Raw genomic sequence first — 26,739 nt, forward strand, 5'->3', positions numbered from 1 at the left:
TGCTTGGAGCAAGACGGGCCCAGGACCTGTGCAGGGGTCTGGGAGACCTCTGAACCTGTCCCTGGGCTGCTCTCCAGGTGCCCCGCAGGTGAAAGGACTGCTGTACATTGCATGATGGGGTACAGGCTAACTGAGCGCAACCTTCTGGCGAGGTAGCACGAGGCCCACACGCCGCATTCTGCACCCCCTCCCGCCCCGCTCCTCCTGCACTCCAGGTTCAACAGAAGCTGCTGGTTCAGGGAGCCCATTGCCAAGGGGAATGCTTCTCCAAAAGGCCGGTTTGTCCCCAGCGTGCCCCACAGCGTGCCTGGCTGCCAGGGAGCGATGTGCAAGGGGGCAGCTCACGTAGTTCCAGCAGCACCCGTCTTACCCCACAGCCTCCTCGCAACGGGACGTGTCCACCCTGTGCCTGGGAAACAGAAGCGGGCCTGTGCTCTGGCATGCGTGGGTGAAGCCCAAGGTGGCTGTCCTGCGAGGGCACCAGAAACTGACCCTCTTTCCTTGCTGTCTTTGCAGGAACCCACCTGCCACCCTTGAAAGGACTGGAAGATCCTGCTGCCTCTGCTGAGAGAGAGCAGAATGGAGGCAAGGGAGCAAATGGCCCGGGGGCAAGCAGCAGGCTGCCCATCCCTTGGCGGCAGCAGCTCAGCCGCTAAGGCAGGAAAAGGCCCCGGGAGCATCGCAGGGGTCCACGCGGAGGCCTCCGGCAAGGCCATGAGCTTCTCAGAGGCAGTGCGGGAGCACTTGCTGCAGCCTGAACTTGCACTGGCCCTGCTGGAGGCCCAGGCAGCCACGGGAGGCATTGCTGACCTGCGGGAAAGGCGGCGCGTCCCTGTGGCCGAGGCGGTAGCACTGGGACTGGTGGGGCTGGAAATGAAGGAGACCTTGCTGAGTGCGGAGCGAGCGGCGACAGGCTTCCTGGATCCCTATCTGGAGAAGAAGATCCCACTCTGCCAAGCCATCCAGAAGGAGCTGATTGGCAGGGAGAAGGGCCTGCGTCTCCTGGAAGCCCAGGCGGCCACCGGAGGCCTCGTAGACCCCAGCACTGGCTGCCGCGTCCCTCTGCAAGAGGCCTACGCAAGAGGCTTCCTTGATGAAGAGATGGACTGCCTCCTGTCTGATCCCGAGAGTGAGGAGGCCAGAGGCTTCCTGGACCCCAGCAGCGGCCAGAAGGTCACCTACGCGGAGCTGATGCGCAGATGCGTCACAGACCCGTCCTCAGGGCTGCTGCTGCTGCCCCTGAAGATCACCTTCCCTGGCCTGAGAGGGGCCGTGAGCAGCCAGCAGCTGCTGGACACCGGAATCATCGACGCCACCACGTTCAAGGCCCTCCACGATGGGGAGGTCACGGCGCAGGAAGTGGCGGAGATGGAGTCAGTCCAGCAGTACCTCTCCGGAGCAGCCGGCATCGCTGGCGTGGCCATGCTGGAAAGCAACGTGTGCTGCAGCCTTTACCAGGCCTTGACAGACCACCTCCTGATGCCCGGCACTGCTGTGATGCTGCTGCAAGCCCAAGCGGCGATGGGATGTTTGGTAGACCCCGCGGAGAACAAGAGGTTCACCGTTGAGGAGGCCACCCGGGCAGGAGTGGTCGGGCCAGAGCTCTACGAGAAACTGTTTGTAGCAGAGAGAGCGGTCATGGGGTACAAAGACCCCTGCTCTGGGGAGACGCTCTCCCTGTTCCAGGCCATGAAGAGGGGCCTCGTGCCCAGAGACCCCGGCATCTTCCTGCTGGATGCTCAGCTTGCCACTGGTGGCGTCATTGACCCGCACGCTCATCACCGTCTCCCCGTGGAGGTGGCCTGTCGGCGGGGCCATTTGGACAGAGACACGTACCACCTCCTCTGCAGCCCCACCGAGGAGGTCCGGGGCTTCTTCGACCCCAACACCAAGGAGAATTTGTCGTACGCAGAGCTGCTGCAGAGGTGCGTCACTGACCCAGGCACGGGGCTCTGCCTGCTGCCGCTCTCTGGGGAGCGTGGCGGGGAACACGCCTTCCTTGACCATGGCACACAGGCTGCCCTGAGGAACACGGTGGTGTCTGTGGCCGGCGGCAAATTCAAGGGGAAGCCCACCTCACTCTGGAAGCTGCTCTTCTCGGACTGCATCACGAGAGAGCAGAGGAGGGCCCTCACCCAGCAGTTCCGCTCCGGGGCCCTGTCCACCCAGGAGCTGGTCGATGAGGTCTGTCACGCCATCCAGCGAGCCACGGAGAGCTGCAGCGTCACCTTTGAAGGCCTGAGGGACAAGGTGACCCCTGCCCAGCTGCTGAGTTCTGAGATAATCAACAAAGATCTGTTTGAGAGGCTAACACAAGGGGGCACCTTGCCCAAAGAGACTCTCAACTTGGGAAAGGTGAAGAAGTACTTGGAAGGAACTGGCAGCATCGGCGGGTTGGTCCTGCCGGACTCCCAGGAGAAAATGAGCATCTACGAAGCAAAACGGAAGGGCTTTCTCCGCCCCGGAACGTCCCTCATTCTCCTGGAGGCTCAGGCTGCCACAGGCCATGTCATTGATCCCGTTGCCAACAAGAAATACTCGGTGGACGAGGCCCTGCGCGCCGGCATAATTGGCCCGGATGTGTATGACAAGCTTGTGGCTGCCGAGAAAGCCGTCACAGGCTACCGGGACCCCTACACAGGGGACAAGATCTCCCTCTTCCAGGCCATGATGAAGGACCTCATTGTCAAGGACCACGGCATCCGGCTTCTGGAGGCCCAGATCGCCACGGGGGGCATCATCGACCCCGTCAACAGCCACCGCCTGCCTGTGGAAACAGCCTACAAGCGGGGCTACTTCGACAAGAAGATGAATCTGATTCTCTCGGACCCCAGCGATGACACCAAGGGCTTCTTCGACCCGAACACCCATGAAAATCTGACCTACTTGCAGCTGAAGGAGAAGTGCATCACGGAGCCCTCCACAGGCCTCTGCCTCCTGCCCCTGAACAGCAGGAAGCGCCAGTTCATTGACGACGCCACCAAGCAAGTCCTCCGGAGCTCCTGGCTCTCTGTAAAATACGGGCGCTTCCAAGGACAGAGGGTCTCCCTGTGGGATCTGCTGAACTCAGAGTACTTCAGCGAGGGTAAAAGGAGAGAAATACTCAACCACTACTGCCTTCGGAAGCTCACCCTGGAAGAAATCCGCCTCATGCTAGAAGAGGAGTCGAAGAAATGGGCCCGCATCACGTTCCCAGTCGTCCGGGGCAAGGTCACCGCCTACCACCTGGTGGAAAGCGGCATCATTGAGAAGGGCCTTTTCGAGAGCCTCCTGGAGGGAGCCGTGAGCCCCGAGGAGGTGCTGCGCATGGAGTCTGTCCGAAAATACCTGTACGGCACCGGCAGCATTGGGGGGATCCTGCTGCAGCCCTCCAATGAAAGAGTGAGCCTCTATGAGGCCATGAGGAGGCACCTCGTGCTGCCCGCAGTGCTGCTGCCGTTGCTCGAGGCGCAGGCCGCCACCGGCTTCATCGTGGACCCTGTCCACAACCAGAGGCTCTGCCTCGACGACGCAGTGAGGGAAGGCCTGGTCGGGCCCGAGCTCTACGAGAAGCTGCAGCGCGCAGAAGAGGCCGTCACTGGGTACAGGGACCCCTTCACAGGAAAGAAGGTCTCGCTCTTCCAGGCCATGAAGAAAGGCCTAGTGGCTGACAGGCAGGCCCGGCGGCTGATGGAAGCCCAGCTGGCTGTGGGGGGAGTCATGGACCCCCACAGTGGCCACTATGTCCCGGTAGAATTCGCCCAGCAAAAGGGCTACTTGGATGAGCCATTCCACGAGATGCTTTCCGAGCCGAGCGGGGACAGCAAGGTGTTCGACACACTGGACAGCAAGCAGAAGGTGACGTATGGCCAGCTGATGGATCAGTGTCAGACGGATGATGCATCGGGCATCCACCTGCTGCCCCTGCCACAGGCGGCTTCCCTGGGCTGCACCGATGAGCAGATCAAACAGCTCTTCAGTGAGACCTTCGCAGAAGGCGGGGGGGCCTCCCTCTGGCAGCTCCTCAACTCTGGCTACTTCACCGAGGAGCAAAGGCGGGACTTCCTCCAGCAGTACAGCTCTGGGGCAGCCTCTCCCCACCAGCTACTCGCCCTGGTCCAGGGACTCATTAGGGAAGTCGAAATGAAGGCGCAAACGCAGGTCACTTTCCAAGGCCTGAGGGGGGCTGTGCCTGCGGTCTGGCTTCTCGACAACGGCATCCTTTCAGAAAGCACCTTCTCAGAGCTGGCGCAGGGCAGGAGGACTGCCAGGGAAGTGGCTGAGATGGAGCAGGTGAAGAAATACTTGCAGGGCACTGGAGGCGTGGCCGGTGTGTTCATTCAGGCCTCCAAGGAGAAAATGGGCATTTATCAGGCAGTGCAGAGAGGCCTGCTTCTGCCAGGCACTGGGGCAAGGCTCCTGGAAGCTCAGGCAGCCACGGGGTCCATCACAGACCCTGTGACGAGCCAAAGGCTTGGCGTGGAGGCGGCCATGAAAGCCGGCCTTGTGGGCAAAGAACTGGCCGAGCAGCTGCTGCAGGCTGAGAGAGCGCTGACTGGCTATGCCGATCCTTGCTCAGGAAAACCGATCTCCGTGTGCCAGGCCATCAGAAGGGAGCTGATCTCTGCCAGCGCTGGCATCCCCTTGCTTGAGGCTCAGCTGGCCATGGGAGGGGTCATCGATCCTGTCCACCACCTCCATCTTCCTCTCCAGGCTGCCTACAGGCACGGCTTCTATGACGAGGAAATGTGCAAGATCCTCTCCCAGCACAACGACGACACCTGTGTCTTCTTTGACCCAAACGCACAAGAAAGTGTGACCTATCAGCAGCTGAAGGACCGGTGCATCCGGGATGCCGAGACCAGCCTCCTCCTGCTCCCTCTCTCAGAAGACGCAGTTCTTTATGGGGACTGGCAGACCATTGAGCTGCTGAAATCGGTGACCATCCGAATGGACATCGGGCGCTACAAGGGTTACGAAGCTTCTCTCTGGGACCTGCTGAATTCGGAGTACGTCAGCAACCGCAAGCGCAGAGAGCTGCTAACGCTGTACAAAGAGAAGAACGCCGAGCTACTCCAAGAGATGATAGCAACCGTCACCGCGATCATCGAAGAGACGGAGCAACAGGGCAAGAGGTTCACCTTTAAGGGCCTGCGCAAGCAGGTCTCGGCCAGCGACCTCTTCCAGTCCCGGCTCATAGACAAAGAGACTCTGGACGGACTGGCAGAGGGGAGGAAGACGGTCCAGGAAGTCACCAAGATGGATTCTGTGAGGCACTTCCTTGAGGGCTGCAACTTCATTGCTGGCGTCCTTGTGCAGCCGAGCCAGGAGAAAATGAGCATCTACCAGGCATGGAGGCAGGGCCTCCTCAGGCCAGGGGCTGCACTGGTGCTGCTGGAAGCCCAGGCCGCCACCGGGTTCCTCATTGACCCTGTGGAAAACAAGAAGCTGTCTGTGGAGGAGGCACTGGCAGCGGGGCTGATTGGCAGAGAGATATACAAGAAGCTGCTGAGCGCGGAAAAGGCAGTGACTGGATACACACACCCCTACACCAAGCAGCAGATCTCCCTCTTTGAGGCCATGAGCCAGGAGCTCATTGTGCGAAGCCATGGCATCCGCCTGCTGGAGGCCCAGATCGCCACGGGGGGCATCATTGACCCTGTGGGCAGCCACCGCATCCCTGTCGAGGTGGCTTACAAGCGGGGCTACTTCGACGAGAAAATGAACCAGATCCTCTCGGACCCCTCAGACGACACCAAAGGCTTTTTTGACCCCAACACACACGAGAACCTCACCTATCTGCAGCTGCTGGAACGATGCATCCAAGATCCAGGGACTGGCCTGTACATGCTGCAAATAGTCAGACGGGGCGAGAGGTACCACTACATTGATGAGGCCACAAAGCAGTTCCTGAAAGCACAGCCTGTGCGGCTGCATGTGGGCAGGTACAAAGGCCAGGCAGTCTCCATGTGGGATCTCCTCTGCTCCCCCTACATCCCCCAGCACAGAAGGAAAGACCTCGTGAGCCGGTACAAGCATGAGGGGCTGACCTTGGAACAGCTCCAGGAAGCCATCACCACCGCCATCGAAGAAACGGAGCAGAGTGCCCGGAAGTTCACACTGAAGGGGCCGAGGGGGAACCTGCCAGCTGCCGAGCTGTTTAACGCAGAGATCATCGACAAGGAAACCCTGGACAAGCTGCAGACAGGGGCTGGGGCGATCCAGCAGCTTGCCCAGAAGGACTCTGTGAAACAGGCTCTGGAGGGAACAGGCGGCATTGCAGGCATCTTAGCTGGACGTGAAGGGCAGAAGATGACCATCTGTGAGGCAATGAGGAGAGGCCTCCTCCCGCCAGAAGATGCTCTGGTGCTGCTGGAAGCGCTGGCTGCCACCGGAGGCATCCCTGACCCCATGCAGAAGCAAACGCTCCCTGTTGACGCTGTGGCCTCTAAGGGGCTCCTAGGGAAGGAGGCCCATGAAAAGCTTCTCTTCGCAGAGAAAGCGGCAACTGGATACACCGACCCATCCACAGGAAACAGAATCTCCCTTTTCCAAGCCATGAAGAAAAATTTAGTAGAGAAAGAATTTGCTCTCAGGTTGCTGGAGGCCCAGATAGCCACTGGTGGCATCATAGACCCTGAATATGGCTACCGCATCCCTGTGGAGGTGGCTTACAGAAGGGGCTATATGGATAATGATACTTTTATCCTGCTTTCTGATGCAGAATATACTACCAAAAGATTTGTGGATCCCAACACACAGGAAAGGATCACATATGCACAACTCTTACAAAGATGCACCAAAGACACAGACACAGGGATGTATTTCTTACCATTGCTAGAAAAGAGGGGATGTTTCTACAAAGATGAGATGACAAAGAACATTCTCTCTTCCACAAAAGTGAAGGTAACGCTGGGGAAATACAGAGGACAGACAGTCTCTCTGTGGGAGCTTCTCTCTTCAGACTACCTTAATGAGGAAAGGAAGAAAGAGCTGATCAAAAATTACAAGCAGAAATCCTCCGCTGTCCTGCAGCGCATCATGAGTGAAATCTTAAACATAATACAAGAAAAAGAAAAAAACAGAAAAGATATATGGTTCCAGGGACTACGGAAACAAGTCACAGCTTCAGAACTACTAAAAGCAGGCATAATTGGAAAAGACACAATGAAAAACTTGGAGGAAGGAAAACAGACAGCAGAGGATGTAGCAAAGGTGGATTCGGTAAGGAGGTACCTGCAAGGCACCGGCTGCATTGCCGGGGTGCTGGCGCCCTCCAAGGCGGACCCTCTGAAGACGGAGAAGCTGACCATCTACCAGGCCATGCAGAAGGGCATTCTGAGGCCAGGCACAGCCCTGGAGCTGCTGGAAGCACAGGCCGCCACTGGCTTCATCGCTGACCCGCTGAAGAACGAGAAGCTCTCCGTCGATGAAGCTGTCTCTGCCAGGCTGGTGGGTGGAGAACTTCATAAGAAGCTTCTTTTTGCAGAGAAAGCTGTCACTGGGTACACTGATCCAAATACAGGGAAAAAGGTATCTCTTTTTCAGGCAATGAAAAAAGAACTGATCAACAAAGATTACAGTGGACGCTTGCTGGAAGCTCAGATTGCTACGGGAGGCATCATTGATCCGAACAACAGTCACCGTCTTCCATTAGAGGTAGCCTACCAACGGGGATTCTTTGATGAGGAAATGAGCCAGAAGCTCTCAGACCAGACAGAGAGCACAAAGGGCTTCTTTGATCCAAACACAAAGGAGAACCTTACATACATGCAGCTCCTTAAGAGGTGCATTCGTGACCAAGACACTGGATTCCTCCTGCTCCAAATACAGGATCGGGGCATCAGGGCCCACCATTTGGATGAAACGATCAAGAAGGCTTTGCGGACTACAAGAGTGTGCACCGGAAAATCTCAGGGAGAGGCAGTGCCTCTCTGGGACCTCCTTCTCTGCAGTAACATGCAGGAAAAGAAGACACAGAAGATACTGGAAGAGTATACAGCTGGAAAACGAAAAATTCCAGAAGTGATAGAAGTCCTAACAGCCATTGCGGAAGAAAAAGAAAAGGAGAGAAGCACAGAAGTAACAGAGAAACGGGATCCAATTACACAAAGAAAACATATACTAGAAAAAAAAGATAACACTGAAGTGACAGAGAAGAACACGGAATATGGATTAAAAGAAGCAAAAATAGAGAAGGCAACCAGTGGGGAAACGGCTGCAGTCGCCTCCCCAGGTTTCCGGGACTGGAAAAGAGCCTCGCAGTCTCAGCCCAGGAAAGAGGGACGCCCTGGCAAAGGAACGGATGGTGCCGGCAGTACGGCCAGGGAGGGGGCTCCGGCCCAGACAGACGGAGCTGCCCCTTCCCCACGGGACGGAGAACTGGAAAGCGCCCTGCGGGCGGTGACGGTCGACGTGCCCGTGGGCGACTTCCAAGGCTCCCGGTGCTCGGTGTGGGAACTCCTCTTCTCGAGATACGTGACCGCAGACCAGCGGCACGAGCTCCTGGAGAGCTTCCGAGCCGGATCCCTGACGCCCGAGGACCTCGTCCAGAGGATCACCACCCTCATCCGGGAGATGGAGGAGAAGAGCAAGCAGCTGAAATTCGCTGGCCTCAGGAGGCAGGTGACGGCCTCGGAGCTCTTCGGCTCCCGCATCATTGACCGGGACACGCTCTCCGAGCTGACGCACGGCACCAAGACGGTGGGGGAGGTCACGGAAATGGAGTCGGTGAAGCGATACCTGGAAGGCACCGGCTGCATTGCCGGGGTGCTGGCGCCCTCCAAGGCGGACCCTCTGAAGACGGAGAAGCTGACCATCTACCAGGCCATGCTGAAGGGCATTCTGAGGCCGGGCACGGCCCTGGTGCTGCTGGAGGCACAGGCCGCCACTGGCTTCATCGCTGACCCGCTGAAGAACGAGAAGCTCTCCGTCGACGCGGCCGTCTCTGCCGGGCTGGTGGGCGCCGAGCTGCAGGAGAAGCTCCTCTCCGCCGAGAGAGCCGTGACCGGCTACAACGACCCCTACACGGGCGACAGGATCTCCCTTTTCCAGGCCATGAAGAAAGGCCTCATCGTCAAAGACCACGGCATCCGCCTGCTGGAGGCCCAGATCGCCACCGGGGGCATCATCGACCCGGTGCACAGCCACCGCCTCCCCGTGGAAGTGGCGTACCAGCGGGGCTACTTTGACGAGGAAATGAACCAGATCCTCTCGGACCCCACCGACGACACCAAGGGCTTCTTCGACCCCAACACGCACGAGAACCTCACGTACATGCAGCTTCGGCACAGGTGCCTCCCCGACCCGGACAGCGGCCTCCTGATGCTTCACCTGATGGACAGGGGCTGCCTTTCCTCCCAGCTGAACGAGAACGCGAGGAAGTCCTTGCAGTCCGCCCGGACCAGGGTGGGCGTGGGGATCTTCCAGGGACAGGAAGTCTCCCTGTGGGACCTCCTCTTCTCCAGGTACGTCCCTCCGCACAAGAGGCAGGAGCTCCTGAGGCAGTACAAGGCTGGCACCGTCACGCGAGAGGACATCACCCACATCCTCATCACCATCGTCACCGAGGCGGAGGAGAGCAGCGGCGCGCGAAGCGGGCACAGCACAGCTCCCGGCTCCCCCGCAGCCCCGTCGCCGGGAGATGGGGCCGCGCCCGACGAGAGCTGGCAGGAGCCCTTGAAGGCCACCACCGTCGACGTGCCTGCCGGGCAGCTCCACGGCCAGACGATGGCCGTGTGGGACCTGCTCTTCTCCGACTACATCTCCGAGGAGAAGAGGACGGAGTTCCTGGCCTTGTACAGAGGGGGGCTGCTGTCAATGGAGCGGCTGATCAGCCTCCTCCTCGCCCTCGTCACGAAAAAGGAAGCCACGGGCAGGAAACTGGACGTTAAAGTGAGGAGCCCCGACCGAGGGGGGGCGAGCGGTGGGGAAGCCCCTGCGGCCTCCTCCCCGGGCTGGGAAAGCGCCTTGCGGTCTCAGCCCATGCAGGTAGCTCTGCCGGAGTTTCGCGATCAGCAGCCCTCCGCCTGGGACCTCCTCTTCTCCCAGTACGTCTCCGAGGGCCAGCGCGAAGAGCTCCTCGGCAAACTCAGAAACGGCAGGCTGACCCTCGCGGAGCTCACACAGGTCCTCGCCACCCTCCTCGCGGAGGCTGCGGCCAGGGAGGGGAGACACCCCGCCGCCCCCGACAGGCCCCGCCCTCCCGGCGATGACGCCCCCGAGGAGGAGGAGGAGGAGGAGGAGGAGGAGGACGCCGACGCTCTGCGGCTGGGCGAAAAGGAGCAGGCCCTGAGGTCCCGCATGGTTACGGTGGCCGCCGGCGAGTTCCACGGACGCAAGGTCTCCGTGTGGGAAGTGCTCCACTCCAAGTACATCCCCGAGGAGAAGAGGAAGGAGCTCTTGCGACTCTACAGAGCTGGCATCCTCACGGTCGACCAGATAGAGACGGTGGTCACCACCATCGTCAACAAGACCGAGGAGGAGAAGAGGGAGGGGGCCTCCCACGGACACGCACACACGGGCCACTGGGAAGACGCCCTGAGGAATCACACCGTCGTCCTGCACATCGGCGAGTTCCGCGGCCAGGAAGTCTCCCTCTGGGATCTCCTCCTCTCTCGTTACATCTCCGATACTAAAAGGGAAGAACTTCTGTGTATCTTCAGAGACTGCCAGCTGACTCCAGAGGAACTGGCAGCTATTGTTTCCACTTTGATTCGTGAATTTACAGACAGCCGTGAAGAATGCTCACCACTGGATGGAAAGCACTCTGAGGAGGCATCTGCTGAAAGAGAAGAGGCTGCTTCCTCTCCAGAGGGGCCATCAAGGGAGATGGAACTCAAGTCCAAGTTGGCCATGGTAAGTATGGGCAATTTCCATGGCCAGCAGCTTTCTCTCTGGGACCTGCTCCATTCCCCGTACATCTCTGAAGAGAAAGGCAGGAAGCTTTTGCAAGCGTACGAAGCTGGCCAGCTCAGCATCGCCCAAATGAAGGCTGTGGTCCCTCTGAGTGCCATGAAATCGGCAGGACAGGAGGGGAGCCCTTCCCCAGCCGGCCACAGCCCAGCAGTGGCAGAGGGCCCAGAAGCTGCACCGTCGCCCCACTACAACCTTCTGCAGTATACCTTGCAGCGAAGGGATGCTGAGGCTGTCATCCAAGACTTCCGTAGCCAGAAAGCTTCAGTCTGGGATCCTTTCTTTTCTAGGTGTGTCTCCAACATCAGGAAACAGGAGAGTCTCCATGAACATGGGGCTCCAGCAGTCAGTGTGAAGGAAAGCGGCAGCAGCTTTGCTCCTTGGGGTGCAGAAAGTGGCAGCCCATGTGACACCTCTCTCCAAACTGGGGAAATTTCCACGGAAAACCTCTCCTCTCCGGAACCACTCAGGGCCTTTCAAACAGGATGCCCAGTTGAAACACAGAATGCTCTGAAAGCAGAACGGCCCGACCAGACGTTGCCCAGCAGGCCAGAGGGAGGCCATGGTGCGGCCGAGGGCCCGGAGGAGGAATGTAAAGGCCTGCTGGCACGGCAGCTGCAGCTGAAGCGATCTCTGTGCACGACGCTGGTCCCCGTAGCCGTGGGCGAGTACAAGGGGCAGCAGGTGTGTGTGCTGGACCTTCTGTTCTCCAAATACGTTCCCCAGGATAAGAGGCAGGAGCTCCTGGAACTGTATCGCGCGGGGAGCTTATCCATACAAGAAATGATCACGGTGATCACCGGCATGGTGGAAGAGTTCGAGAGCCAATGTGGGGGGTCCCACGCAAAGAAACGGACGCCCTGCAAGAAAGTCTGCTGGAAGGACTGAGGGGCCCCCGCAGCCAGCAAGGCCCGGCACCTGGGGCTCCTTCACACTGCACAGATGGCCTCCCGCTGCCGCCGCCTCTGGCATCCGTCACTGCCCCCGGACCTCTGGGAACATACAGCAAGAACACCCCTTGAGCTGGGTCGCTTTCCATGGAAGCTGTCCCCTTCTGAGAGACTTTCCAAAGGGGAGTTCTGACTCCCTCTCCATCTGCGGACGCCATCGAGCATCAGAGTTTCCCCCCTGCATTGCCAGTCACAACTTCCTTGACGAAGGTCTCAAAGATGCCCTCCTCCAACCCCACCCTCCCAAATCTGTGACCTGCTTCATGATGCCATTCTGTACTCCACTTTGGGAACACTCGCGTGTGCTGGAGAGCAAAGAGAAAGACATTTCTGCCAATTTTCAAGCATTTTATAATGCAGAGGGGCTCCCCCTCCCTCCCAGATGCAGTACCCAGATGCAAGATGGCATGAAGTGCATTGTGCCAAGGACCAGAGGTGATTCTGACCCTCTTCGTCAGGAGGAGCTAATCCTGTCTCAAGAGCTTTTCCCAGGAAAGCAACCTCAGCCAGGAAGACTTGCTACCTGTTTCCACCTCCACCTATCTTTTGGCAAGTGGCTCTCCTTCCTTAGCAGCTGCCCTTGGACTATCGCTTGGGGGACACTATGCCCTCCCTGGGGAAAGAGGAAAACTCTCTTCTAAGCACTGCTGATTCTAAACTAGGGATTGAAAGACACACCTGGACAGGCAGGAGATGGGCTGATGCGCACCTTCGCCTCCTAAAACCTGCTCCTTAGAATGGGCCTTTTATTCTGTGATGGAGCATTTAGCCCCTACACCTGCCTGAACCTGCTGGATGACCGTCGTGGAAGAAGGTGCCTCATCGGAAAGCAACTCAGCGTGGCTGTTCCTGCCGAGAATACAGAAGAGACTTGGAACCACAGTGAGATGCTTTTGCCGCCCGAAATTTGGCCTGGATCAATTTGCCAGGTCCACACCAACTGAGAAACCGTCTAAGGAACTGCATGACTGATTTACATAATTGTAGCACTTGTACATTGCCCTCCAGGAATAAAGGAATACCACAGAAACCAGTTAAAATACAAATTACATCTTAATATATGCAGAGAAACATTCCAGTTAAAAACAAGATGCATCCAGAATTAAAACACTGTATCGCACCATTCGCACCATGTGTAACCATAAGCGGAAGAAATAAAAAAGATGGTAAGGTCTATTTTTCATGCAAAGGGAACTTACATGAAGCACTTGGGAGTGAGTTCCATGGGCATGGGGCCACTCTGAAAAGGCCCTGCCCCTTGTGCTCACCAATGTTGGCGGCAGGTCTGCAAGCGGGGTGCTGAGGCCAATATTTATGCCTCAGTAGGTTTCTGTGAGAAAAGCCAGTCCTTCATCTGGCTCCCTCACATTTTAAAAGCCACCTCCAGTAATTTAAACAAGACCTGAAATCAAATCTAGGGGATGTCCATTCTCCGCTTTGGACAGATCCCTTTGGAGTTCCTGCCAATTCCTTTCAGTTTTAACCACCTGAGGTAGTCTGATGTCATCAGCAAATCCGGCAATTCACTGCTTACTCCTAATTCCAGATCACTGATCACAGTATCATAGAATGGCAGAGTTGGAAGGGGCCGGAAGGCCATCGGTACCCCCCCCCCCGCCGTTGCTGGACACTAAGTTACACCACCCCATTCAGGTGACTGTCCAGGTGCTTTCTGAATGCCTCCAGCAAAGGAGAGCCCACGACTTCCCCAGGTAAAGGTTCCATGGCCGTACTGTTCTGGCAGTGAGGAAATTCTTCCTGGTGCCCCATCTAAATCTGAATAAAGTCCTTTATTCCATGTCCTGCACCCTGGAATGAACGAGAAGAGATCATGTCCTCCCTCTTTGTGACAGCCTTTCAGGTACTTGAGGGCTTTCCTGTCCCCCCTCAGGGTTTTCTCCTGGAGGCTGAACATGCCCAGTTTTCTCAGTCTTTCCTCGGATGGCTTTGCCTCCACTCCCTGAATCATGGCTTGTCTGCGTCCTTTTTAAACATAGGTACCCAGAACTAGACATAGTCCTTCAGGTGAGGTCTGACGAGTGCTGAGGTGGTGGAACTGTATTTCGGAAGTGACGCTTCTGTTAATGCCGCCCAAAATAGCGCTCGTCCCTTCTGCGGTTGCATCCCATGGTTGGCTCATAGTTAGCTTGTGATCGGCAAGAACCCCAAGATCCTTCTCGTTTGCAGGCTTGTCGAGCCAAGCGTTCCCCTTCTTGTAGCGGCGCGTTTGGCTTCGCGTCCCTAAGTGGAGAACTTGAAATCCTCCCCGAATTTCAAACCACCCTGGAACTTCTCTCTCTTCCAGGAGTTTGCCCTTCCGCCCAGCTTTGTGTCCTCTGCAGATGTAATTCTCTCTCCTTGCACTTGCTCCTCTAAATCATGAACGAAAATGTTGGAGAGTGCTGGTCCCGGGACGCTTCCCTGCGGCTCCCCGCTTGGCTCCCCTGCCCAGCCGGAGAAGGGGCCGCCGAGGAGCGCTCCCGGAGTCCGATTCTGCAGCCAGCTGTGGCTCCGGCTACTGCTGGCACGACCTCGCCCGCTTTCTGCTAGTCTGGCCATCAGGCTGTCGTGGGGCCTTGCCAAAGGCTTTGCTGTAGTCCAGATGGGTTATGGCCACTGTGTTGCCACACTCCGTTTTGGAGGCTACCCAGTCAGACATGAAGTTGCATTCATCTGGCAGGATTTCTTCTTGAGAAATCCACGTTGGCTTCTAGTAATTCCTGCATTGCCTTCCATGAGCTCGCAGACTGCTTGTTTTATAATTAGTTCTAGAATTTTTCCCAGGATTGATGTCAGGCCAACTGGTCTACAGTTAGTTAATTCTCAAAGGCGATAGCCAGTGGTGCTGAGAGTTCTTCCACTGGCTCTTTGGACTGAAGGTCCTCAGGCCCTGGAGACTGGAACTCAGGCAGCCCAATTTGAGGCCCTTGACCATTTGCCTGCCCATCCTGGGCTGCCTCCCTGCCCCTGCAGCTTGTACCACACCTTCATAAGGAGGGCGCGCGGTCGAAGCCGCAGCCGAGTGCTTCTGCCTTTTCTCTGCCATCTGCTGCCATTGTTCCATCCGTGGTGAGTAGCTGAACTTCTCCCGTTTTCCGTCCACAGTGAGCAGTTGAATCCCCTTCTCTTTTGTCTGTCTCTTGCTCTGGATACATTTGAAGAAGACTGTTTTGTTGTTTCCAGGGCCCCTCACTAGCCTCAGTCCGTCCATTGCTCTGACCTTCCTGACGTCATCTTTGTGGTTCCTTGCTACTTGCTCATATTCTTCCCTTGCAGCCCGCCTGGTCTCCCTCCCACCTCTTCCACGGGTCCTTTTTCGTTTTCAGAGTATCTCTTGGCTTTCCGTGAAGCCCCATGGGCTGCTGCTTTTGCCTGCCACTCTTTTTCCTTCTTGGAAATGTTTATAGTTGTGCTTTAAGCATTCCTTCTTTAAAGGTAGGCCACCCTTCCTGGGCTCCTTTCCCCTTTAGAGTGGCTTGCCATGGGTCTTTGCTTATCATTACCCTGAAATGGTTAAATTTGGCTTTTTTGAAATCCAAGGTACATGTTTGGCTATATTTAGTTTTAGTTTCCTTTATTATTGAGAATTTTGGTAAGGCACGGTCTGTTTCCCCCAGATTTCTTGCAGCTGTTACTTTGTCCACTGTGTCTTCTCTTTCCCACTTCTACTTTATGTTGGAGGAAATTACCGGCAGCACATTAGGACACTCTTAGAGGGGCTGTGCTTGGCAGAGTTTGATTCCCAACAGTTATCAGGGGAACTGAAGTCCCCCATAATGACAACATCATGTCTTCTTGAAATACTGGCAAGGATTTATTTTTGAAAGTTTGAAATTTTCAACCTTGGTTGGGGGATGATGATAGATTCCAAATACAATGCTCCTTTTATTCCTTTCCCCGTCAATATTAATCCAGATGCTCTATGGGGTCACTGTTTTCTTCTTGCTATATTTCATCACAGAGATCTGTATCTTTAACATAAAATGGAATTCTGCCTCCTTTTGGTTACTCCCATTCTTTTCGAACAGGTTTTATCCTGCAGTTTTTGGATTCCATTCATGGGAGTCATCGCATTAAGTTTCAGTTATACCTATCAGGTCTTATTTGCCCCAAGAATTCAAGTTCATGTTGTTTGTTTCCCATACTTGAGGTACCAGTACATAGACATCTAAGGCCCAGTGAATCAATCCCTGGCTTCTTTTTCTAAACTTTTGGGGCACTGGTGTTAGGCCCAGCTGGAGTTTTTTCGCTGTTACCGTACATAATCCTTTGCCAGTTGGTGCTGCACCCAGACGCATGGTCTCCCTCCCAGGTGGATGTTGGTTTAAAGCCCTCCTGACAAACTTCTTCATACTGTGGCCAAGTTCATCCATTTGTTTCTTTGTAAGGTGCCAACAAATAGGCGAATACGCTGAAAAGCACTAGCCCCACCACAGAAGCCTGTTGGGCTTCACTAGTGGCTCCTCTCCAGTGGGAGCAGCTGCCCCCCCCCCACTGGCACCGGTGCCTTAACCAGGGAGTGGTCCACAAGAAGGTTGCCAGCATTCAATCCCATGACTGCGTATTTTGGCAAGAGCCTTTGGTGAGAGACTTCGCCAAAAGCCTTTTGGGAGTCGAAGCAGACAAGGTCCACGTGTTTACTGACGTTCTGATCTGGGTGGTCTCCCCAGTGATTTCCCGCAGGTGTTAAAAGCGTGGGGGAAAGGTGGCTCCTCGGCGCACCTGACGGATCAATAGCCATGAGGTGGAAAGCAAGGCCAGCACCACCTTGTGGGTTCACCCCTCTTAGAGCCACTGAAATGCCACAGCTTGGCAAAGCCAGTGCCCCTGCTCAGAGCAAGGGTTAGGAGAGGAACAACACAGGCACTGAATTCTGGGGTGCGCAGCGTCCCGCAAACACACACACACTTAGTCCTGTCCGGAAAGAGCAGCTGCTTGACCAGAGCAAGGAATCCTGGGAAGGAGGGGCCCTGCCACGGGCCACTCTGCACTGGGGCGGAGCTGCAGCTGTGTGACCCATGGCGGCCAAGGGACGGCGCCTGGGGCCACCCACCCCTGCGGCATCCCATCCTGCACCGCCGCTTGGCCAGGAGGCCCTGCCAGGCCGCGCAGCCACCTGCCAGGCATGCCAGGAGAACAACCCGAGGTGGGCCAGGGAAGGCCGCTGTGTCCCTTCTCCCCCTCCCCTTGCCGCACCTCAGAAACTGGGCTGTGACCCACACCGCAGGACCGGAGCTCCCCAGTGTTCACCTCCCCCCCGAGGGACACCCTCCGTCGGTCTCTGTGGAAGAGCGGGAGCTTCACGCTGCGTCTCAGATCATCCACACAGGCAGGCATAACCACCTGGCACAACCGCAACCGCAACCACAGCCACGGGAGAGAGAGCTGAAGACGACAGGGAGTCCCCGAAAGCAGCGCGTGTCTCTACCTGCCGAAATGCCCCGTGCCTATACACGTTTTTTCCTTACCCAGAGAGAAGCAGGATCCTATCCAATCACCATGATACAAATTTTAACATCACATGAGCCACAGCACTTACCTGCTGGCTTTGACCTTGGTTTTTAGCAGGCACTGGCTCCATCTGCCATCAAAACACAATGCGGGGCATCCCAGAGACAGGCTGCACCTGGGGCTAGCAAAGGTCCGTGCAATCTATGACGGCCTGGATCTTCCCGAGAATGCGCACTCGCTGTCTTCACAGCACGTACAGGAGCTCTGCTCTCCCCCCAGGCCAGCTGGCTGGGGAATATTCCTAGAGTCAAGGGGCAGAAGTGTTGCACGGGTGGTGGCCACCCGGCCCAAGGGCTCCCAAGCTGAGCCATCCCCCCACAGGGCTGGAGCGGGCTCAGGGCCAGAGGGGTGCGTGTGGCCCAAAGCGCCCCAGCGCCACCCAGCTGTTCTCCACGGTCAAGACCGCCTCGGCGACCAAATACAACAGGTCCAAGCTGCATTCCCAGCCAGATCTGAAGCCGGCCGGAATCTGGGCCGGACTGCATGATGGCCGGACTGCACGACGGCGGCACGGCAAAGCCCGGGAACCGGCACGCTAGCCAGGCCTGCTGCTCGGCAACCTGGCGGAAAGTGCCCTGCTCCCACGGCCGCTGCTGGCACGGCGGGCGTCCAGGAAGAGGGCGGGCCCCCAGCCGTCCTGTTTCCGCTCTGCCCCCCAAGGTCCGTCCTGTCCCGGCATCGCCAGGCCAGGGACAGCCCTGCCTGGGGCCCAGGAGCCAGCGCCAACAGCCTGCCCAGCGCCTGCCCCGGGAAGGCGCCCCCCGATGAGGCCTGCGGGCAGGACGCCGGCCGGGCAGGAGAGGTGCCCAGGAGAGGCGCCGGGATAAATGCTTCCACAGGGCAGCCCAGGGCGCCTTGGATAAATGCCCCCCTCCCCCGTGCCCAGGATGTGGGGACCCGGCAGGCATGGCCAGGCCCGGCGAGGGACACAGGATGCCCGGTCGCCTCAACTTCCGCAGGCAGCCCGACGCAGAGCCCGCCGGCCCCTTCCCTCCCACTAGCGGGCCGCCTTGCCGGCCCCCTGCTGGCACCGGGCGACCGCCAGCGGGGGGGGGGGGCACCGGGGAGACCAAAGGGAGCCGCACCGCGGGCGCAGGAGGCGCGCCAGCCCGGCCTCTGCCCCGGCGGAGGGTCTTCTTCCGTCAGAGACGGGCGCCGCAGGGGCCCCGTGGGGCGCCCGGGACCGAGCCGTGCCCGGCCGGTGCCATCCGGCAGAGGGCGGGCGCGGACGGGGAAAGCGCGCCGCGGGGCCGCCCCCGCCGCCGCTCCGTCTCGCTCGCGGCTCCCCCCCGCGGCGGGGGCAGCTGCCGGCGGTATGGAAGCCGCCTCCCCGCCGTTTCTGCCCCGGGAGCAGCCGGCGCGCACGCCAGCGCGGCACGGTCGCCCGCCCTGCGGAGGTCATGGGCCGGCGTGGGGGCCGGGAAGGAGCTCAGCCGGCCAGAACTGCCCCGGGCTCAGAGGGCAGCCGCCCGCCCGGCCGCCCGCAGGTCTGCGCGGCCACCGCTTCGGCGCCGGGGAGGAAGCCCCCGGAGCGCGCGGCGGCTGTCCAGCTGCGAGGTCGCTGAAGGGCGGGGGGCCGCGGGGCCCCGCGGAGAGGAGGCCCCCTGGGCTGCAGCGCCTCGGCGGGCGCGGTGCGGCGTTGAAAGAAGCAAGAAGTAGCAGTGCGGCGCTGCTCCGGCAGAGGGCGCTCACCCCGCTCCCTGGCTCGGGTGCAAAGCAGGTGGGGTTGCAAGTGGCCCGCTGAGGCTTCCCTCTCCAGGCAGCAGCAGGGCGCGCAGCGCAGCGCGGCGCAGATCCATGAAGCAGGACGGCCTCCCTGCGCTGCCCCCCCCCCCGCCTCCTCCACACCCAGCAGCACAGATGGCCACTGGGCACGGTCCTCGCACGACTCAAGCTCAAGGGACCAGGCTTCAGGTGGGATGTCAGGAAGCAGTTCCTGATGGTTAGCGCCGCAGGGATATGGAATGGGCTTCCATGGGAGGTGCTTGAAACCCCACCAGTGAGGAAGTTCAAGAAAAGATTGGACAGCCACGTGTTGTGGATGACATGAGCGGAGCCAGCTGGAGCTGGGGTCAGCCTAGATGGCCCAGGAGGCCCCTTCTGGCTCGCTTTGTTTCTATGTTTTCATTGACTGGGCACAGGAGGGCCCTGCGACGCCTTCGACCACACGCTCCCGGGGGCACTGCAGAGAAACCGAGGGGAGCAGCCGCATCCTTTCTGCCCGCCCGCGGCACTGCGAGCCGTTGCGGCGCTCGGCGGGCAGGAGGAGGCCGTCCCGCAGGCCGGAAGGGCCCCGGGCGCGTCGGTCTGGCTGCGCTGCGGCTCGGCCGCTCGTGCGGAGGCGCCTCTCGGGCTGCAGGCGCTCCGCGTCCGGCGAGGGGCGGGGAAGCTGCGGGCAGCCGCGCGCCTGTGCACATGGCTCGGCCGCGCGTGGCCCCGCGGGCGCGAGGAGGGCTTTAAAGCGGCGCGGCGCGGCGCGGGCCGCACTCAGTCAGTCGCCGCCGCCGCCGCAGGAACCAGCGCTCCAGACGGAGGTCGCCGCGCGTCTTCACCCGGAGCTGCCGGTAGGAGCGGGGCGGGGGCGCGCCCGGGGCTGGGCATGGGCCGGCGCACGCGGGCCCTCCCGGGGCGCGGGCTGCTCGGGCTTGGCTCGTGCGCGCCCCCGGGGCCGCTTTCCCCAGAGCTTGCCCGGCCCGCGGACTTTGCCGGCCCGCGGGAGGAGCTTCGCGGTTTCCCCGGGCAGGGACAGCCCGCCGACCGGAGAGCAGAGCGCCGGTGGGGGGGGGGGGGGGCCGGGGCCCCCGTGCCTGCAGCAGAGCGGGCGGAGCCCGGGGGCCGCGCCCCCCCCCCGCAGCCCTCCCGGAGTGGGCCCCCTGCCGGGCCTGGGCAAGGATCCTGCAGGACCTCTGGGGGGCAGAGCCCCCCGCAGCTGCCCCGGCGCCTGGGTGTGCCCCCCCGAAGCCCCTGGGGGTCAGACCTGGGCAGGCAGAAGCCCACGGGTAGCCTGCGAACAGGCTCTAGGCAGGCCAGGGCAGCCGCGGGGTGCACTCTACCTCCCATGGCAGGCTGAAGGGCGGTCGGCCATCTTACAGGAAGGCCAAGCTGGCCCCGAGCAGCTGTGGTTTGATTGATTGATTGATTGATTGATTGATTGATTTATATCCTGCCTTTTTCCTACAAAGGGCTCAAGGCAGCTTACATCTCCTCCTCCATCTTATCCTCACAACAACAACCCTGTGAGATAGGTTGGGCTGAGAGTCTGTGACTGGCCCAAAGTCACCCAGTTGGCTCCATGGCTGAGCGGGGGCTAGAACCCAAATTGTCTGAGTCCCAGTCCCATGCTCGTAACCACTACACCACACTGAGCTGCCCCATCCTGCTCCGCAGGGGTGTGTGTCATTTCCTCCTCGGTTGGCCTGCAGGGAGCCCAGGGCTGCTGCCGGCCTGCCCAGGCGCAATTTGGCCGGCTTGGAATGCGGACTGCCTCATGGCCCTCCGGCAGCATCTGGCCCCTGGGCAGCCGGCCTTGTCCTCATTCCCCAAACCATAATTGGGGAGCCGGGTTGAGAACAGGCACTGCTCCTTTTGGGACGGAGACGGAAGCACTGCTCCGGAGGAGTCCGCAGGGGAGCCGAGAGCACTGCGGTGCTGGAATGCTGGGGTGCCAGAAGCGGCTGCGAGCGAGCGGTGCTGCAGAGCCTTGCTGGGGCTGCAGGCGGGCTCCCCCAGCCCTTTCTCAAGACGCCGCCAGGAACTGAGCCGCTGCATGCAGAGTGGGGCTCCCAGCCCCCCAAAACTGTTCAGTAGCAAAGGTGTTCCAGCAGGCCGGCTGGCCACCTGGAGCTGGGCTGAGTGAGCGTGTGCTCCCAGCAGGAGGCTCGGCCAGCCAGCCCTGGCAGTGGGACTAAAACCCCAAGATGTTCTAGCCTCCCTTTACTCAGAGTAACCCCATGCAAAACCACAGGCTCATTCCTTGCATCTGGTAAGACCGTAAGACAAGCCCTGCTGGATCAGGCCAAGGGCCCACCTAGTCCCGGGCTCTGTCCACACGGTGGCCAACCAGCTGCCCACAGGATCCCTTTGGCAGGAGGGGTGCAAGACCCTCCAGCCCAGGCGCCCTGGCAGTCGCTGTGGGCAGGCAGGCCACCTCTGGCGGGGGGGGGGAGCACATGGCCCGCAAGGCTAGTAGCCACAGATCGCCTCCTCCCTTGTGAATCTGCCCAGTCCCTTTAAGGCCACCCGGATTGGCGGCCATTGCCACTTCCCAAGGCAGCAAATTCCGCACTTTAACTGCACGCTGCATGAAGAGGGACTTCCTTGATCTGTCCTAAACCTGCCACCAGTCAGCCTCATGGGGTGACCCCTTTGGGTTCAGGTGCGTTGCGAGAGAGAGAAATAGTACGCCCTGTCCCCCTCTTCCACCCCAAGCATTAGTCTAAACAGCCTTATTCTCCTTTTTTTCTGTCCAAATGGTTCCTGTTCTTGTAGCTGCTCCTCATGGGATCTAGCCCCCTGATCACTTACCAGATTTGCCAAAAGGAAGTCTGATCTTGGCCATTCTGTATTCGGTTTCATCACCAGTTCTGCCTCAGATGGCATTTGCCTCTTCTGTGGCAGCCGGGCACTTCCAGCGAGCTGCCCACCCAGTCTGAGCCCCCCCTCTGGCTCGGGCACTGCCACCTCGGGTCCCACCAGCGTTTCCTTGGGGGTGGGTGCTTTGCCCCAACTTTATATTTGGCGTGCCTCTTCCTCCACATTAGAAACATAGAAAGGCCGCGAGTCAGAAGGGGTCTCCCAGACCATCTAGTCTGACCCCTGGCTCCAGCCGGCTCCACTCATGACTTGCCCACCATGTGGACGTCCAGCCTATCCTTGAACACCCTCACCGATGGGGCCTCAACCACCTCCATGGAAGCCCATTCCACACCCTCGGGGTCCTGACTGTCAGGAAGTGCTTCCTGGCATCCAAACGGAACCTGGGTTCCCTGAGCTTTGCTCTGTTGGAGCGCGTCCTGCCTTCTTCTGCAGGGGAGAACAGGTCTCTATGCACCTCAGTGTGACACCCCCTCACATACCTGCATGTCCCCACGTTCTTCCCTTATCTTCCTGGGAGGGGGTAAGGGGAGAAGCGGGGCTGGATCTGACCAGGCGGCTCCAGCCCGGCCCACGCCATCAGGGGGTGCATGGGGCTGCCCCAGACATGGGCCCACACCCGTGCCTGCTTCTCCAGGTCCACCATCCCTCAGTGGCCGGGGTGGGGTGGGGCGGGGCGCTGGGCTCTTCAGCCTGGCTGCATCAGGCCCAAGCCCAGGCCTGTGGGGGGCCAGTGAGGAGGGGAGCGGCTTGCTCCACGGCCCCCTCTGGGGACCGGGCAGGCTCCCGGGACGTGGTCCGCCCTGCTCTGCCCCGCACGGCATGCCAGGAGTGCTTGCTCACCTTCCCGGCTGTGTGGGGTGGCCCATTTTGCTTTGTCCCAGATGGCTTGTTCCCCCGAAGGCAGCCACGCCGGTAAGCCCCAATTAGACCTGTTTGGAGCATGACCTCACTGGCCAGGCAGCCCCGCTTTCGGTTTGAGTGCAGAATTAGCCAAATGGGGCAAGTCACCCTCACAGGACGGCAATTAGTGCTGCTGTGAGTCGACGGCCGGGCAGCCTTGGGCGAGAGGCGGGAGGCACACGCAGCCGGCCGGTGCGAGCAAACAGGTTCTCCAGCCAGCCGGGGGCAAAGCTGTGCTCACGCGCCTCACCTGGCTCGGCAGGCGAGTCTGGCCAGGCACCCTGCTCACCGCGGCCTGCTGCCCAGGCCTAGGGCTCAGCATCACGGGGCTCCGGGCAGGAGGCGTTTTCCCAAAGTGGCGGAAGCGGGCCAGTGGAGCCTGTCCGGGCACAGGATAATTGGGGCTGCCGGTCCGAATCCTGCCTTGCTGCAGCTGGGTCTGTCCGGACAAGCAGCGGCAGCAGGAGGAAGCAGCCTGTGGCAGACAGCCCCGCCAGGGCCGGGCCGGGCCTCACGCACCCCAGGGGCTCCCAGAGTCAGGCGGACACGCCACGCGGGCTGCTGCTCGTCCAGGACCCCTGCCGGGCTGCCCCTCCCGCCGCCTGGCCTTCCTTCGCCTGGAAAGCCACAATGCCCCGGGCCAGCTCTGCCGGGGCTGGAGGCGCAGCTGGGGTGCAGGTGATGCCCAGGCACAGGCTGGCCTCGGTTCCCATGGAGCCCACGGAGGGCAGCCGGGGAGGGGCCACGAGGCACTGCATCCTCACTGTGGCCGTGGAAGTGGCTGCTTTGATCTGGGGGGCTCCAGGAAGGCTTCAAGGGTGCGCTTCCTGTATCCCTCACGGAATTCCACGGGGAGGCCAGAAGCCGCAGTCCCCCATGCTTTCCTATTGAGGAGCCCATGGTGGGGGCAGGAGGGGAGGTGGGACGGAGATGTGGCCCGAGGCCCTTTGACTGAAGCCCCCGCAGCGCCCCCCCCCGCAGTCCCAGGACTTCCTGGAGCAGTGGCAGCGCCTGCGGCAGGGGCGTGAGGGACGTGCCCTCCCAGCGCTGCGGGGGACTTCGCAAGGTGGGCCAGCAGCGCCTGGGAACCTGCCGGGGGGCGGGGGGGCTCGGGCAGCCTTGGTTGCGCATGCACGCTCCACAGGGGAGCGGCACGTGCCCCAGGCGCCTGTGCCGTCGCTCACTACCTCCGCCTTCTTCCAGAGCCCTGCGTGATCTGCTCCCGCCAGAGGAGGCCCACCCCGCCCCACGCCAGCACCATGCCACAGGACAAGCACTTTGCCACGGAGGGCGTCCCGCTGGTGCAAGTCCGCGAAGAGCCACGCTGGCCCTTCCCTACTGCGGCGGGCCTGAGGGAGGACCGCATCGTGGCCGGCATCATCAAGGAGCCCAGGCAGGAGAGGCTGAGCATCCGGCAGGCGATGCACCGGGGCCTCCTGACCCATGGAACAGGCCTGGCTCTGCTGGAGCACCAGGCAGTCTCCGGCTACATCGTGGATGTTGCCCAGAACCGGCTGCTCTCCGTGAGGGACGCCAAGAACGCGGGCCTCGTCGACCGAGAGCATTTCAACACGCTTCTCATTGCGGAGAAGGCCGTGACGGGCTACACAGACCCCTTCTCGGGGAACAAGATCTCCCTCTTCCAGGCCATGAAGAAAGGCCTCATCATCAAGGACCACGGCATCCGCCTGCTGGAGGCCCAGGTCGCCACGGGGGGCCTGATCCACCCCATGCACAGCCACCGCCTCCCCGTGGAGGTCGCCTACAACTGGGGCTACTTGGACTCCGAAATCTTCCGCCTGATCGCGGACCCAGCTGGCCACAGCAAGCGGTGCTTTGACCCCAATGCTCGCGAGAACCTCACCTACCTGCAGCTCCTCCCGCGATGCATCTTTGATCCTGACACGGGCCTGCTGATGTTCCAGGTGGCAGACAAGGGGTCCGTCCACCTGGATGAAAACATGAGGAAATGCTTGAAGTCAGCCACAACCCGAGTCCACACGGGGCTTTTCCAGCCGAGCCACGGAGCCACGGCGTGGGACCTCCTCTTCTCCAGGTACGTCCCTCGGCAGAAGAGGCAGAAGCTCCTCAAGCAGTTCAAGACTGGCAGGATCTCCCTCCAAGACATCACCCAGACCCTCACCAGCATTGTCACCGAGGCAGAGATGGGGTGCAGGCAGGAGCCCCCCCACGCGATGCCATTGCCAGAGGCGGAGCGGGACCCATGCCCGGCGCGGCAGGCCGGTGCAGAGGCCGCCCTGAGGTGCAGGATGATCCGGGGGCCCTCTGGCCAGAAGGTCTCCCTCTGGGATGCGCTGTACTCCAAGCACATCCCAAAGAGCGAACGGAAGGAGCTGCTGGCGCTGCACGAGGCCGGCTTGCTCAGTGCCGACCAAATGGAGACAGCGGTCGTTGCCTCGGCGGCCAAAACGCAGGAGGCGGAGGAGGCCAAGGAGCCGGGCCCCGGAGCGACCGAGGGCCCCGAGGCAGGGGGCAGACGCGACCTCCAGGAAGCACAGATGAGACGATCCCTGCAGGCAATTTGCATCCCCGTGGCCTCTGGAGAGTTTAAAGGACAAAATGTCTCAGTGCTTGACCTTCTCCATTCTAAATATTTCTCCCAGGAGAAACGGCAGAGGCTGATGGAGCTGTACAGGACTGGGGTACTCGGCCCCGAGCAGATGAGAGCTGCTGTGAGCAGCGCCTTGGAAAAGGCAGAGGCGGGCACCAGGAAATTCCTGGTGCGAGTGAAGAGCCGGAAGCAGGGGGGGTCGGGCTCCAGGGAGCCCCCAGGAGCCCCCCACTGCTCCCCCAGCCAGCACGCGGACGACCTGCTGCGGGCCCAGCTCATCACGCTGCCTGCCGGAGAGTTCCGGGGTGAGCAGTGGTCCGTGTGGGACGTCCTCTTCTCTCAGTACCTTGCCCAGGACAAGCGGGAGGAGCTCCTGAGGCAGTATCGGAGCGGCAGGTACAGCGCCCAGGAGCTGGCGTCCATGCTCACCATCCTGGTCTCGCTGCACGACCTGTTCTGCTCTCTGGGGCAAACCGCGACCAGGCCGAGCAGCCTGCCTGGAAACCAGGACGAGTCCAGCCCTCTCAAAGCGTCTCTGGAGGATGACGAGGAGGAGGACGAGGAGGGGGATGAGGAGGAGGAGGAGGAGGAGGAGGACAATAAAAAGGATGAGGTCCTGAAGTCCAGGCTGGTGGAGGTTCCGGTTGGAGAGTTCCGTGGGCGGAAGGTCTCTGTGTGGGACCTGCTCCACTCCAAATACTTCCCAGAAAAGAAGAGGAAGGAGGTCCTCAAGCTGTACAGAATTGGGATCCTCACTGCTGACCAAGTGGAGACGGTGGTCACTGCCGTTGTGAGCAAGCTGGCAGAGGAGGCGGCCAGGGAAGGCCGGCACACAGCCCTCCCCGCCAGCCACGGAGCTGCAGCACTGCGAGGGGCGGGGAGCGCCGGGGAGCCCCACGGCAGGCCCTGGGTCCGTGCCACAGAGGTGCTCACCCTCGAGTTTCCCCCCGGGGGATCCCCAGGCCAGCACATCCCCATGTGGGACCTGCTGCTCTCCGCACACGTGCCTGAGAGCAAGAGGCAGGACCTTCTGGCGAGGTACGTCACGGGCGCGCTGAGCAGCCAGGAGGTGGTCGCCAGCCTCGTCACCGAGGCCCACAGGCAGAGCAGCACGCCTCAGGTCCTGGGCCTGCTCTACCCAGAGGCCTCCAGCGTGATGGTTGGGCTGTCCCGGGCCCCCAGGGCTTCCCTGCATGACCTCCTCTCTTCTCAGGACCAGGAAGCCGGCCAGCCAGGCAGGGTGACCTTCAGCGAAGTCACCGTGACGTCCACAGTCATCGCGGGGCCCGAGCAGCCGGCACAAGGCAGCTCCTGAGC

General features: G+C 60.3%; 1 protein-coding gene across 1 annotated transcript; it reads left to right on the top strand.

Annotated features, from left to right (window-relative positions):
- The first annotated feature begins 597 nt into the window (after window positions 1–597).
- Window positions 598–26,737, top strand: EPPK1 (epiplakin 1). The gene is made up of 4 exons (XM_044453259.1): window positions 598–11,722; window positions 23,284–23,528; window positions 23,832–23,916; window positions 24,054–26,737. Exons 1-4 carry the CDS (start codon window positions 598–600, stop codon window positions 26,735–26,737), a joined length of 14,139 nt encoding a protein of 4,712 aa, XP_044309194.1.
- The last annotated feature ends 2 nt before the right edge of the window (window positions 26,738–26,739 follow it).

The sequence above is a fragment of the Varanus komodoensis genome, unplaced genomic scaffold (assembly GCF_004798865.1).
Source record: "Varanus komodoensis strain SLA01 unplaced genomic scaffold, ASM479886v1 scaffold78, whole genome shotgun sequence".
In the NCBI taxonomy this organism is placed as follows: Eukaryota; Metazoa; Chordata; class Lepidosauria; order Squamata; family Varanidae; genus Varanus; species Varanus komodoensis.